This window comes from Epinephelus lanceolatus, chromosome 2 (assembly GCF_041903045.1).
Source record: "Epinephelus lanceolatus isolate andai-2023 chromosome 2, ASM4190304v1, whole genome shotgun sequence".
NCBI lineage: Eukaryota > Metazoa > Chordata > Actinopteri > Perciformes > Serranidae > Epinephelus > Epinephelus lanceolatus.
The window spans coordinates 41,513,052-41,528,284 of NC_135735.1; the positions used below are offsets into that span (position 1 = coordinate 41,513,052).

General features: G+C 41.2%; 1 protein-coding gene across 1 annotated transcript in view; it reads left to right on the top strand.

Moving 5' to 3' along the window:
• adamts18 (ADAM metallopeptidase with thrombospondin type 1 motif, 18) overlaps window positions 1-13,526 on the top strand; it is a 77,435-nt gene extending 63,909 nt beyond the window's left edge. The window contains exons 19-24 of the mRNA XM_033639122.2: window positions 1,577-1,781; window positions 4,977-5,171; window positions 7,196-7,266; window positions 7,432-7,597; window positions 11,107-11,302; window positions 12,592-13,526. Of these exons, the coding sequence (XP_033495013.2) occupies window positions 1,577-1,781; window positions 4,977-5,171; window positions 7,196-7,266; window positions 7,432-7,597; window positions 11,107-11,302; window positions 12,592-12,707 (949 nt within the window). The 3' untranslated portion in view covers window positions 12,708-13,526. The remainder of the gene's footprint in view (window positions 1-1,576; window positions 1,782-4,976; window positions 5,172-7,195; window positions 7,267-7,431; window positions 7,598-11,106; window positions 11,303-12,591) is intronic.
• Window positions 13,527-15,233: the final 1,707 nt, after the last annotated feature.

Consider the following 15,233-nt stretch of genomic DNA (forward strand, 5'->3'; position numbering starts at 1 on the left):
AAGATGTTTGTGCAAGCAAAATAAGTACAGATGGGAAAAGTCCAAGTACACCAAACCACACAAATGTAAAAATGCATAAACCTGGGTTTTTAAAAAATTATACTTTCTTAAGAATCCTGGTTGACATGGATATAGCAGCCTGTTTGGCAGAGAAGGTAATTTTGTATATGATTAAGCATAAAAAGTTAAGTCAAACTCAATATTAGGTGGTGACTGGTGTCCAGCCATACAAGTGCTACAAATGCATGGGTGAGCTTCTCAAAACCTCCCCTGCAGTATTGCACTCTTTTACCTCAAAAAATGTCAGTTATTGATACATTTCAGAGATACAAATTACAGCTAGGTCAGTGGTGGTTTGCAGCGAAGCGGAGTGGCACTTAGGCCACTTTTCCCCAATGATATATTGTTATTTATAAGCCAGGCAAAACAGAGGAGAAAAAAAGCAAACAGTCCCCAAAAATCCCAAACCGATGCTTTCAGGTCCCAATGGTTCACATCTTTCCCATTTCCAAATTGCAGTTTAGTCCTGCTGCTTCATTTGTCTGTGGCGTTTGAAAGAGAATGAAAGCATTTTTCTTTCCCTGAAGCAGGTCGGCGGCGTGGAGGAATGGTCTTTGCGGTAGCATGTCGTTTCAGAACTGGACTGAGCCATCTGCCCATCTCTCCATCTCCCTCTTCTAAGCCTGTGGTTGTCAGACCACTCATTTGCTGTAATCTCCCCCTTCAGCCCCAATGCCAAGACAGAAGCTATTTTAGAAGCAGCAGTAGGCTTTCATCAGTGGCGAAGCAAGATTTCAAAGACACCAAAGGAGAGAGAGGACAGGAGAGGCAAAAAGCATTGGACAGAAAAGAGAGGAGATTGGGAATAAAATGATGGAAGGAGAGAGGACAGGTGAAAAGAGAACTGAAAAGAAGAATGAAAAAACAGGAAAGGACAAAAGAGAGGCATGAGGGATTGTAGTCCCCATCTGTCCGTAGCCTTTTTGTATGCTGTATGTTGCGGTTGGCCTTGGAGACCTGGAAAAGCTGTTATGGAGAGCTGTATATACAATATGGTCGACATGTTTAGTTTCAGATCTGAATAGTGCGGAGAGAGGTGGATGGATGTGGATATATATTTTGGCCTGTGTATTTTCTTTGACCTTAACTAACAATTTGTGAAATGACAAAGATCAATGTGTAAAAATATTTGGAGTATTTTAAAAAGAAGCAGGTTTAGACTTTTATGAATCATAACTTTAAAGAAAAGCAAGAAAAAACAGCTAGTGTAACCGCCTAATAATAAGTGGTTTTCAAAAGTTTTTGGTGTGTTAGTACTCACTGGTAATTTAGGGTGAAATTGTGTTTTTCTGCATGTGTGTTTTGGCCCAAAATAAGTTCAGCAGATTAGAGTTTGAAGCTGTGGTTGGCCGTCCTGATTAGGAGCTCAGTAATGTGGTTGGTATCCTGATGACAGAGGCTGAATTTTCTCCATGGCAGCTCCTTATAATGTGTGTATATATGAGCTAATGTATGCATCATTTAATATATACCAAATCACTACTTACACATACTTCCTCTTGGTGTCCCACCACAGCTGGGCAACAGGAGACTGGGGTCCCTGCAGTCGCTCGTGTGGAGGAGGTCAGCAGACAAGGACCCTGCGCTGCCTGAGGAAGGTGACTTACCAGAGGGAGGAGGTGGTGGTGCACTCCCTCTGCCCCGTCATTTCTCCGGCCCAGGTCCAGCCGTGCCACACCCAGGCCTGCCCGCCCGAGTGGAGCACGGGATCCTGGTCACAGGTGAGTTTGTGGCAGCATTTGAAATGTTTTCCACCACAAAAGCAACATGCTTAAAACTTATCAGGTGAAATATATCCATATCTTCTAGATGGATCGGCACAAAATTTGATACCACCATGGTCATTAGAAGAGTAATGCTGTTGACTTTGATGATACTGACTTTTCCCTCAAGAGGCTGACACTTGTGATTATTAGTGAAATGTCTTGACAACCCATGGGATGAACTGTTCAAACCAACGTTTCGACTAGACCGTCTTCATCAGGGTATTGGGGGTATCATTCGAAACGTTGGTACTTGAATAAAAGAAAACATTTTTGCATCGAGTCTTAGAGTGTGCGCCTGACATCTTTTTTCAAATTTGTATATTTTCATCAATGGTCAGCACCTCTCCAACCCTGGTGTGTGCTCCTCCTCTCTCTTAACCTGGTTTTCACTGACATAAGAGTCCAACATCTATTTTGATGTCATTATAGCCCTTTTTAAATAAGAATTGTGCAAATTTGCAGGAAAGCCCAATCAGTCTTCTTTCAGCATTGGCAGTATAAAAACAAAATCGGGGAGTGCAGCAAAATGCCGCCTACCTACTTTTGTTTATACAGAATGCGCTTTTTCGGGGCAATGGGGTCATGAGCAAGTAACAAAATGTGTAGCTCAGCGTGTGATGTAAACAGTGACGTGCTCCGAGGGAAGCCACGGCTGGTCAGTCCTTCGGCGATTCTCTCGTAAATCGGCCCGTTCTTCACCGTTCCTGTCATCTGACGGTTAATGGCCTCTTGGTTTGCGAGGACAAGGAGGGCGCGCAATTCCCTGTCTCCTCAGTTGCTCATCTTTACAGTGTCTGTCAGGTTTGTGTTTCCCTCTTGCTACTAGCTGCTCGCTAATTCCTGCTATCAGCTGTTTCCTGTTTATCCACCGCCAGTGGCTCACACGTGCGGCGTCATCAACAGCTCCTTCCACAAGTCATCAACAGCCCCTCCTGTTGCGGAAGGCCGCCTCGGTCCGTTTAAACTAAAAGGGTTCCGCCAATATGACTACCCTACGAGGTGGAAAATTGGGCACCTCGGATCAACTCGCCAATCTGGCTCTGTGTGTCTAAACACTCGCAGCTTGCCGGCAAAACGGCCCAACATTCGTGGAAAATCTGGCAGTGTAAAAGGGGCTATTTACATTTGTTGCTGGGAGTTCTGAAGACTGTTAGTTCTGCTATAACTTGAGTTTGTTTCTTACTTGACACAGTGAAGCTGACCTTGCAAACATCGTGACAAAATCAACTTTGATGCTACAAATCTTTATTTTATGCTACATTTTATACAAATTAAATACATACCATGTATGTAGTCGTTACAGCCCTTTTTTCCACAGCAGACATTTCTATTGTCAAACTGGGACTGTACGACATTAACAATGGCTTTGTTCTATCCAAGCGTCCCTGGTCCATGGCAGCATGACAGTGAGCCTCTAGGCACAACACCAGGACCTTGAAACTGAAGCAGCGAAATAGAATTCAGCCATAATTATTTTATTATTTACACTTGTGCTTTTGTGACATGTTAAAAAAGATCTGTAGTTGCTGTCATACTTGCTGTTCAAGTAAAGAAAAGAGAAGTGCTGACAGTGAGTTTAAAAGGAAAACGTGTTTCAATGCTGCTGATGAAACTCCTTCTGTTTCTTCTTTGTCTGCTGTAAAATCATTGTTTTGCTGTCAGGGCTTACAGGTTACGTGTGCCCGCTGTCAGAGGTAATTTGTTGGCTAAAATTCACGTAGAGCAATGCCAGCTTCAGCTTAAAACACACTTACATGTTTAGACATCTGCATGACAGGAACACGTGCCTGAGAGGAGATCCACACACGCTCACTCACACACACACACACAGTTTCCTATGTAAACTGTCAGACGTTTCACTCATGCTAAAACAAACACTCTGCTGCCCTCTGTTGGACATGTGGAGAACACTGAAGACAACCTACAGAATGTAATGGTGGCCCACTTGTTTAGATACAAAGGACTATTTAACTTATTTCCTTTGGCAGCTGCATTTTGTTAACTGCTAGCTGTTGAAAAACCATTTGTCTTCTATTTCCATTGTCATCTCAAAGAAATGCTTGCTCTTGTGCTCTTGTCCATCCTCGGGACTGGGGGAATTTACTTTGAACAGTTGGACGAGAATGACCTCCTCTTGCACATAGTAACCAAACAAAGCCATGAATCACAACAGCCACACAAAAGTGATCATAAGTCATTGTCTGGTTTGCAATCAACCGTTCTTGTAAGATGTTGATTTGCAGGATTGTATTCATATGTTTTTTTGCAGAGCCAACATTTGATTAGGCCATTCAATCCTATGGCTAATAACCAAGTATGACTGCAATGTGTGAGCTGGGTCCTCTGTAACCACAGTGCATCACACACCAGACAGCACTTTTATTTGCTCATTTCACCTTTATACAATATTAATAGCCTAGCAGCAGATCTGTTGATTAGCTGGTGTGACCTGCACAGTCGGGACACTCAGCTGTCATTCAGCCATCATTCTTTTGGACACTCTGGACTATTTTGTCACACCAGTACGAGTTCAGTCGGCGGTCACGCAAAGGCAAGGCCACTCTCCCTGAAAAGATCAATCGGACCTTTCAGTGACAAAAGGACAACTGGGATGTGTGTTTGTGCATGGCTGTATATGTAAATGGATGTGCACAGATGTGTGTGTGTCCTTTGTCTAATAAATTAATGCAGTGTTGTTATATAAACTGCCATGACTGCTGCGGTTGTCAGTCCCAGTGGAGCAGTTTGAATCCGTCGTCCACCTCTGCTTTTCAGTCGGAGTTTACAGCAGCACTGGCTACTTTGATGGGTTGGGGTCACATTCATCTGCGAGTTATTGGTTTATTGTATTTAATGTAAGGCCATAATGGGCTGTCATCAAACCGGTGACCTTCTGTTTGCTTGTATACCATGTGATGAATTACAAATGCATGTACAGTGTCCGAGCCAAGAATTTAACCTCTGTTAATGTGATGACAGCTGAAGGTTAAAGTAATCATAAGAAAGTATAAGACTAAGTTACAGTGTATGTGCATGTATGTATGATTTACTAAGTGTGTCATTAAAGCTTTACCTATTGAACCACTAATCTCCTGAGGATAAATTATTGACTTTTGTGACTTTTTTTAATTCCTTCCTGTCCACTCACAGTGCTCCAAGACCTGCGGGCGTGGACTGAGGAAGCGGAGTGTGTTTTGCCGCAGCACTGATCCTGGGGCCAAAGCGGTGGTGGTGCCCGACAGCATGTGCAGGCAGCACCACAGACCCAAAGCCCAAGAGACCTGCGTCCTGCGGCGCTGCCCTAAGAATGAAAGGCTGCAGTGGATCCCCACTCATTGGGGAGAGGTAAAAAAGACACATGAAGCTTGAATAGCAGTAATGCTAAAAGTGAAATGTCTTCATTTTCAGTTTAATAATTTCGAGGAAAAATACGCCCTAAAGCACTGAGAATCACAAACAGCTTTTGATGATGCACCTTGCTCTGTGGGTCCATTTTGTTGCTTGGTGCTGTGTTTGTCTCGCTCCAAATGTCACCTCACACTGACTGAAACACTTCCAGCACAGCTATGATTTGCAGCGTTATCAGGAGTAAACATCACGCTTTGATGTCAGTACTTCAGAGTTAAGAAAACAAATGCCTCTCACTAGCGCTCTCATTTTTCAAAAATATTTATCAATCATATACGGAGAGCTCCATTATAGAACAGAGAGAGCAGTTTTACAGCCAGCAGCCTCAGTAGACCAGAATGCCATGCGACATCAAGACTCGTGCTTCATGGGGCTGGAAAAAACTCAGCACTGGTCAATGTCAAATCCCTTCACTGAGCGTGTTGAAAGGCTAACTGGTAATTGTAGGAACTGGATGAACTGGACTGGAAGTAAAGGGAAAATGAATAACTAAAAATTGATACTAAAAAAAAAAAAAATACCCATTCATCCACCACACCTCACTCCCTTAGTGGACTGTGTCACTCTTAATGCAGTGTCAACTTACTTTCTTGTGATACATTTGTGAGGTTTTTCTTGTAAATATACCACTTTAATCTCAGATAATATCCAAGAGTGGCTAGTCCTAGCCCTAACCATGACCTCTTTGCTCTAATTCTGACCACATCCGACCCTTGACGCATCAACTTGATGAGTACTAGCCAGTCACAGCATGCAGTAGAATCCATAATGATTTGTTGTAGGGATGGGTGTAGTAGCTTAGTAGCTGCAGTGTGACTATTGTCACCCAACTGCAAATAGACATCATGTAAAAAGAAATTACAATATGCTTTCCACAAAAAAATATATATATATTTTTAAGCTTTCTGTGTCAACATGTTCAACCTCTTCGCAAGTAATGTAAGTTAGAATATTGTCACACGGAGTAAAGCAGCTAAAGCTAAAAAAAGCTGTCAATTTAACTGATTATGATGAAAATGTTCTTCTTTTCCATTTTTAAATATACTGCCAATTTAACATCTTAAGTTTTGAACATTTGGTTGAACAAAAACACACAGTTTGACGACTATACCTTGAGTATTGCTGCCACCATGATAGAAAAGAAATTACTTATTGTAACTTCAGAAGTTTCATGTCTTTTCCTAGTAGAAATAATGAGCAAATATACCAGAAATAACAAAAATGTACTTGCTCAGCAATCTTATCACTTTTTATGCCAACAAATACTCCAACAAGGATTTTTTTTTTTACAATTTCCAACATACGCTGGCTGTCTCCAAAACTAATCAGTGACCTCCAAACAACTTGGGGGTTTTGAATACATTATTTGAAGAATTATTTTTAAATCTAGGAAGTTTAATCTATGTTTTTGTGGCTCCATACAAGTATTTCATATATATTTATTTTTGCTAGTAGCCATCAGTTGAGATAGCATATTCTTTTAGTGTGTGTGTCAAAGATTTGTGATTTCACACCTGCCTCCGTGATATAAATTCTTCTTTGTTCTCTTTTATGTTAAGTGCAGTAGTTTGAGTGAGAGGGGTTGCCCCAAGTTATGCGCTAAATAGTTCATGTTGCTCAATATGGAATGATCAAGGTCAGCAAAAGGTTAGGTTTGCAGCACAAGACAAGATAGATAAGCAAGATAAAGCACAGTGAAGATACTTAGCTCCCAGAATGGTGGTTTGGATTTTGAAAAAGAGCCAGACACATCGAACACTCACACGTGTACATATGCACTGTCTGCTCATCAAATGTAATGGCTGAAAAATACTCAGTAGAGCACTTAGTATTTTGGCTCTATTGCTACAACGTAAAGTGACCTTGTGGTGTCTGCTGCTATGGGAACCTGCCGCATTACACACACACATTCACAGAGTTCATTTTGTAAAATTGTCCCTCCTGCCTGCGCTCTGTTTCAGTGCTCCAGGTCTTGTGGCTCAGGCATCCAGAAGAGAGAGCTTCGCTGTGGGGAGAGAGACTCACAGGGAGGGTATGTGCCTTCAACTGCACACCAAGACACTTTAATAGATCTGCACACATGCTTAATACCCCGCTGTGTCATCTGTGTGCTATCCTCAGAGTCAGAATGTTTTCAATATTGGAAGCTCTGTCGGAAAAGTAATTTTGAGCTGACAATCTGTCCTCTCCCACACAGGTATGTGGAGTTCCCCGTACGGAGGTGCAGGAATATGGCTAAGCCTTTGGTGGATCTCCAGCAGGGCTGCAACCGAGGTCCATGCCCAGAGCTCCCTCGAGTTGTCCCTGGCAGAACCAGCTCCAGTGCTGTGGTCTTAGGCTGGTACTCCTCTCCCTGGCAACAGGTACATTTGTTCAGGCTTTGATCCTAAACTGTATACATGAGAGACTTTTAGTGCTACGTGTGCGTTCCAGCTGACAGTCTTCCAATTCTGAGCTTTTCTCCCACACACCACACAACTGTGAAGTGTACTACACGGATATTAAATTGCATCCCAGGACATGTAACGCGTGGCTGAATGCTCAAACTATAATTTGTCATCATAGCCATGATGACACTTAGATCTCACATCAGTAAACTGGATATTTATCTCTGTTTGGGAGGATGGCTAACGACAGTCAACATTTGAAAGCTTTGTATTTCTCCACATGTAGAAGTGATTTCCATGGGACTGTAGTGAGAGACATTCTCTGCATTTACTGTGAATGGTCTTTCTTTCCATAACTAAAACACAAGTGCAAAAACACAAGCAAAACAACATAAGCTGCGTCATTAGCCTGTCCATCTGACCACCATACTACCCACAGTAGTAACCAAGGTAAGATACTGTAACCCCATTTCTGTTAGCACATATTGTGAGCTCCGCAAGTATTCAGGCAGGCAGGTCCTGATTGGCCAACTACATGATGCAAATCTTGGAATCTCAAAACTCGTAATTGGAGGATAGTATTACCCGTAGAGTCCAGTAGAGGGCAGAGTTTGTGTGAGATGGAATGGAGGGTAGTCTTTATATATAGACTGTAGGCAAACCCCAGAGATCTTACCTCCGGAAGAAGAGCGGAAGAGCCCTGGTTTCCAGTTGTAGGCTGTTTGTAGTCCGCGTGATATTGACCAATCACGTTTGAGCCAGCTGCAGTTGTTGCCAGGTTAAACGGTCCATGTGGTGAACTAACGAGGCGGAACATAATTGGCGTCACTGCAAACTCTGAATCCATCGCAATGGTTCAGCATATTTACTTATATATAAACGGAAGTCGGAAACGGAAATTCACCGCCTGCGCCCAAATCAAACCGGAATGCCAAAAAATCGGGGGTCTGCCCCCAGAGGCTGTATCGCCGTCTGACGGAAGTTAGACGCCAAATACAGCCGATGGGTTCCGAGAATGAATGGAGGGTTACTTTGAAAGTCAAGCAGCATATCAACAGCTACAGACTGTTCTCATGCACTGTTTGTACATATACCTACGAAAAGTAATGCACCACAGTTTGTATATTACATATGTAATAATGAGCCAGTAATTCTTTAATCAATCACGTAATCTGGAAAGCTGCGATCACATGAGCAAGGAAGTAGTATAAAGACTGGAAGTCTGAAAGACTTTCTTTTAGGAGACTGGTGTTCAGGATCGTGTCAAACCAAATGGATTTTGAGATATTTTAAGGTACATCATCACTATGTTTTTTCCTAAACCTACATAACTTTACTTGTCTATACCTAACTTACACAACTTTACATTAAGTACATAACTTTAAGTTAAGTATGAACATGTCTACACCATTCGTGAGGTGCTAATTTGTTGGATATCATACAAATCGTTGTATGGGGATGTGTTGACAGCTAATTACATTACTCTGTGAGGTTGCAGGTTATGTTAAAAAACAAGCTTAGATCACAATGGGCACATCCACTATGTAGTGTTTTAGCCCATCCTGGATGCTATCAGTTCACAGTAATGTTCATCTCTTTGGTGGATTTTGAAGGTGTAGCTTTAGCCTCACTCTTATAGCATTACATTGCTACATATTTAGGACCCCATTTAACAAAAATTTTGTTCTAAACTGAGTGAGCAGGAAACATTAAAAACCAGCCAGGGATGGCATTTTTAACCAATGAATGAAACTATTATTAGCATATTAGCTACAGCTGATAAAATCTGCCAGCGACTGTTGTCATTTCAAATGGAAATACTGTCAGTTTCTGGTCTGAAATAAGAAGCCTACTTTTGTCCTCTTCTATCTGATATCAAGGGCATATTGTGTAAGTGATTACATGAAAGAACAGGAAGATTGACAGGCATAGTAACAGTAACTAAGGGGGGGCAGGGCTTCGAGAATGGTCAGCTGAAGACTGAATCATAAAAGATGCGTGATTGCAATGTGACTGTGGAATTAAATGGTTCAAAATAAGGTCGGGAAGTGGTGAGAAGTGGGTATTATGCTCTGCTGTCTATAGCATCAGCGTTCCTTAAAAGTAGCTATGAGCAAAATTATCCCATGTTTAATCAGTTGCTTCTAAACTAACAAATCTACTGAAAAGGTTTTGTGAGATTAATATTTATTTTCATCTTCACCATCTCTCACTTTGATTTTTGTTTACCAAGAGGAAAAAAGTACATTTAATTTCGGAAAAATATCCTAACTGCTTGTCCAGAGGTTTCAGAGATAGGAAAAACCCTATCTTTTTTGTGTCATATCCTGTCTCGTACCCCTATCTTATCTGAACTTAAGAAATCCTAACTATATTGTCCACAGCAGTGCTTTACCACTTCATTACACTGCTTTTTACCCTCACAAAAAAGGACCAACTCAAGTACTCATTGCATTTTAAGATGCATCTCAACAAAACAGCTTACACAAGTCACAAATTCATATTTTCGGAACTGGGCGTATAGCCCTTCGGCTTTGCTCGCTTTTCTCTGAACCCTCTGTACAGTACTGAAGTTGACTCGTCAAGCTCCAGGCTCCACAGAGAGTGACAGCATACTGATTCTGGTCAAGAGAGTCTCAACCAGGTCTCAATAGAGGAAACATTTTTCGTACCAAAAACCCTAAATGTCACCCTAAATTGTGATAAGGTAGGATTTCAGGTTTAGGATGTTTCTGTAATGAGGCCCTAGGCCTTTTCTCTGGGAGGCCGTGGCACGATGAGGAAGGCAACACAAATTCTGGGCCAAAACAGCAAATCAATACAAGATGACAATGAATTAGCAATAGCTATAAACCACATCAGTCCCATACTCTGTATTGGAACTATGTTAAATGGCATCGTCTCTATCAAATAAAATTAATAAATGAAATAAAATAAAAAGTAGTTATTGTGTTCTCATAACTAAGTTTCACCAAAATCCTCAGAGACAGACAGTATAGTGTAGGTGGTGGTAATTCACAGACGTAGCATAGTTTGTGTGTGGAATGCACCTCAGATTCAATCCAAAAGCTCCACTCTGTTACTGAGTCTACTGGGGCAGGTTGTGTAGGCTACGTGTTATATCATCTATTATGCAAAAAGTCTTAAGGGCAACCTCTTATAGCACAGTGTCTTATTCTGCTTGATCTCAAGTTTGTGATCCCTGTACGTTTCCACCAGAGCAAATATCTCCTGACAGCTCGCTGGAGGGCAAGTACATGCTGGATGGGATGTTTGTTTTCTTCATCTGTTCTTTGTCTCTGCGTAGACTTTTCCTCCATCCCTCTTCTGCTCCTTTTATGATGATTTTCTTTTCCTCCATGCACTTCAGCGTTTGATCTCCTTCTCCTATTTATATCTGTGTGCCTTTTCCTCATTTCTCTCCTTCTCATTCTGCTCCTCTGTTTGTTTCTGTCTCTGCTTTTCCTCTCCTGCCTCTGTGTCAGTGCTCCGTGTCCTGTGGCGGAGGAGTCCAGACTCGGTCCATCCAGTGTCTCCGGCAAGGTCGCCCCGCAGCTGGCTGCCTGCCCCACCAGAGGCCTGTCACTTCTAGGGCATGCAACACACACTTCTGTCCCGCTGCTCCCCTGGCTCCAGCACAACGCCCCGGCCGGGTCACAGCTGCTGCACCAACACTGAAAGGTAAAGTCGTCTCAGAAGGAAAGACAAATTCATCCAGTTTCATTCCCTTAGAAGCATAAAATTACAGCACTGTTTAAAGTTTGCATTCCCTGTTTTGGGGTGTTTTTTCTGCACATCTTGATGAATTCTTCCCATAGTCTAGTGACAAGTAGCCAAAGTGAATTTAACAGTAAATGGTCCATCTGTACGGTATATGTTTGCATATATGTTATGTTATTTTTAGCCAAGCGTGGCTCCAGGGATGGCAATGTAATTCAGTCCACCACTTTGGGTCCTGACTTATATATATAGGATGGTTTGCCATGAGAGTTTGTGCAGATGTTCATCCTACTGATGTTTCCTTTAGCGTCACCATGAGACTGACATTTATGTTTTTTAGTGAAATATCTCAACCACTATTGGATGAAATGTCTTGAAATTTGGTACAGATAGTTATGTTCCCCTCAGGATGATTTGCAATAACTTTGACAACTTTTAATTTTAATCTAACGTCATCATCAAGTCACATTTTTGGTTTGGTGACACTCACGTTCTGTGAGAAAATACCTGGTATTTGTCAGACAAAAACGACCAATTTAAAGATCCACCTTGCTTTCTGGGAAATCTGATGGCTATCTTTCTTTATATCCTCAGTGTTTCTTGGCAGAACAATCAATTTCCAAAAAAAAATTAACTGAATATAAAAGTGAATATAATCATCAAGACTGGCACTGCTAGATGAATTCGCAATTGTGACTTAGTCTGGAACCTGTTGGTTCATTTTCAATCTCCGAGGGGGCATTATCAATGGCCGTAGATCAAAATGCTTCTGGATGCAATTGGACAGACCTACAACTAAACAGAGCAATGAAATGTGACATAGCGCAGAGCGACGGACAAATGTAAACGCAGAGCTGCTCTGTGATGGTGTAGCATCAACATGTCTGTGAATGAGTGTTTTTGCCATCATAATTCGAAAATAGTATCTTAACAGAAAGTTCCACATCAGCTGAGCCATCTCTGTTGTTTGTTAAAATGCCTCAGTGGCGCTGCTCTGCATCATGACATGTTTTGCATAAAGCGTGACATTGTATGAAACCTGTCCCATTTCACATAAACAACTGAGATTGACCGGACCTGGGTCTGGTTGGCTTAAATTTGTCTGAACAGAAGGAAGACCAGACGCATCTGCCAAAGCAAATAAAATATGAGCTCACTGATTCATCTGGTTCAGGGCTATGTATTCATGAGCCGCAGCTTTGGTTTGAACTGCTACTAAAAATGTGCCTTATTTTTTCTTTTCTCTGCAGATGAACACTGCATGGACCATTTCAGCTGGTGTCATTTGGTCCCCCAGCACGGTGTTTGTAACCACAAGTTCTATGGACAGCAGTGCTGCAAGTCCTGCTCCAGCAAGAGGCAATAGAGCTGTGATACCTCTGAGTCTGTGGCTTGGGGTCTCTGAGGGATACAACACCACAGAGGCCATTTGGGGGCCATTACACACAACACACAGAACTGTGCTCAACACTTGTGTGTTTTCTTCCTGGAGTACTTGACTAATGAATCTTGAAAAGAAGTAAAAGAGAAAAAAACATGGACTCTTTTTGTTAGAGAAGGCAGTGTGGCTGCTGATGCTCATCTGCCAAAGCGGTCAAGTCATGTCATCGATCACATCGGAACTGGAAAGACAATGCAAATTACAGAGCATCTGAAGACTTCTTGATGTAATATATATGTTGTCATTTCATTGAGCGTTTTCCTTTTGAAACCTCTAAAGCTACAAGCCATCAAGAGAACAGGAAAGGACAATAGTGTTTTAGCTTGCTTACATGTATTTTTAAAGACGTCTGGTTTCATACGCCTTTATTTAAGTTATTATGGTTCGTAATATATGATTGTACATTTTGTCAGGTGTACAGTGGATCTGTGACATGTTATTTCTATGTTTGGATGTACCATAGCATTGTGCCAGTCACCCTTGGATCCACATTATGAGATTTATATGAGGCATTTGTAATCGATGGTGGGATGCCTTCTGCACTTCTCCTTCACACACTCTCTGCTTGTTATGTTTACTGCTGCTGAATCATTTGGAACAAGCTGGAACACAGTTCGTCCTGCGCATTCCATTCATGTTAGCGCTATAAAAACATGCCTGTCTGTGTATGTAAAACATTTTATCCAGTCACATTGTAAGTGGTCGCTCTCTTGTACGGTTATGGTAATACAACTTGATCATCTACCTGTCTTTTCTTTTCTTTCCTGCATACTCTCTATCAATACAGCCACAACGAGGGGAATCATGCGCTGCGCTGTCTGCAGTCCTGGAGGAGAGGAGAGGTAGGGTGAAGAGGTAGAGAAGAGGATGATTGCAGGGTGAGCGTGGGTGCAGTCTAGATAGTATGAGGTTTTGCTTTGTTAAGAGAGAACAGTGTAGGTGTGTTCTCTGCAGGAGTCTGGTCAAAATGCAGCTCTGATGTGAGAGTCTTGGCTGGAGGACTTCAGATGAGTGATGACAGTCACATTCAGTTTGGTGTTAATCAGCCACCACCTGAGCAACACCATAGTACCTGACCAACAGGACAGAAAAATTAGCATTGCACTTTGTTGACAATAATCAATCAAGAGATAACTATAGATTACTCATCATGTTCCACACATCCATAAGCATCCTTATTCTCTATCATGTCAGTCTCTCAGTAAGCATTGAGCCAGTAGCTTGCTACTCATAAGGTGTCTAGAGATCTTAAAAACTTCTATTAAAAAAATAAATAAACATTCTTTCACTGTCTAAGTTCCTTTCACCGTGAAATAGGACTTAACCCTATGATAAAATGTATTTATTAAAATGCTAAAACTGTTATATTTGACCCAGAAGTCTCAAAAAAACATGTCAATCAAAATTTTCCAGTTGTGTCTTTGACATCTAGATGTTTTCTTTTTTCCTGTAACACACCACAAGACAATGCTTCCTGGGCTCTGCAAATTTATTGAACCTTTATTTATATTCAGCCTTTATTTATACAGGATTAAATTGATTTAAATGCTGGAAAAAAAGAAACGTAGTTTGGTTGAGTTGAGATGTTGGCTCAAATTCCCTGAAAGATACCAAATAAAAAAAAAAAGAAATATTTTGGGCTATATTTGTTTCAAAGAACTTACAAGTAACAGTAAATAAGTAACACAAAGCTTACACAAATAGAAAAACATGAATGTGTTTTGTGTGACATTGCATGATTAAAGATGCGTTTGTGCTGGAGCCAGGAATTATTTTGCACCTTTATTAGCCAACAATCAGTCTCAGCATTGATACACCTATTCAGTTAAACAAACCAGCTCTTGATGGACACCCAATAAGTAACCAGTACACACAATTAGTACAGTGACTTGTAAAATAATATGCTAAATTTCTTTAAAACTACTCTGAAACTGTATCTCATTTTAAAAATCCATACAAATATGCTAGGCTATGTAGAAATTCAAAAACATATTTGGAAACCAATTATTTGGTCTGTAAAATACAGAAAATATTTGTGAATCTTTAAATGATTTGTAAATGCTTTGGCAAGCTGGTTTCTTGATCCAAAATAAAACAGCAAAAACAGACAAAACACATTTGTGAGTCTTATTTTATTAGCGTATAGTTTAATTTACTTTTCTGATTTTCTGAAACAAAACGATCCCATCATGAAGAACCCAGCATCTCTTGTGGCTCCTAGAGCCCAAGCCACAGATTTTTACCTGACTCAGTTCCTCTCAGCTCTACAAAGCACTTTAACTTTACTGTTTTGATTCATTCGTAGTGCTCTGATCAGCGTTTTCAGCAGGCAGCAAAATAAACTCAGTGATATACCCACTGTATACTACCTGCTCTGCACCAAATGGCAGAAAGTTAGTGTCTAGATGATGAATATAGTGGAAGCTGGATGTGTCTCTGCAGTGTTATACC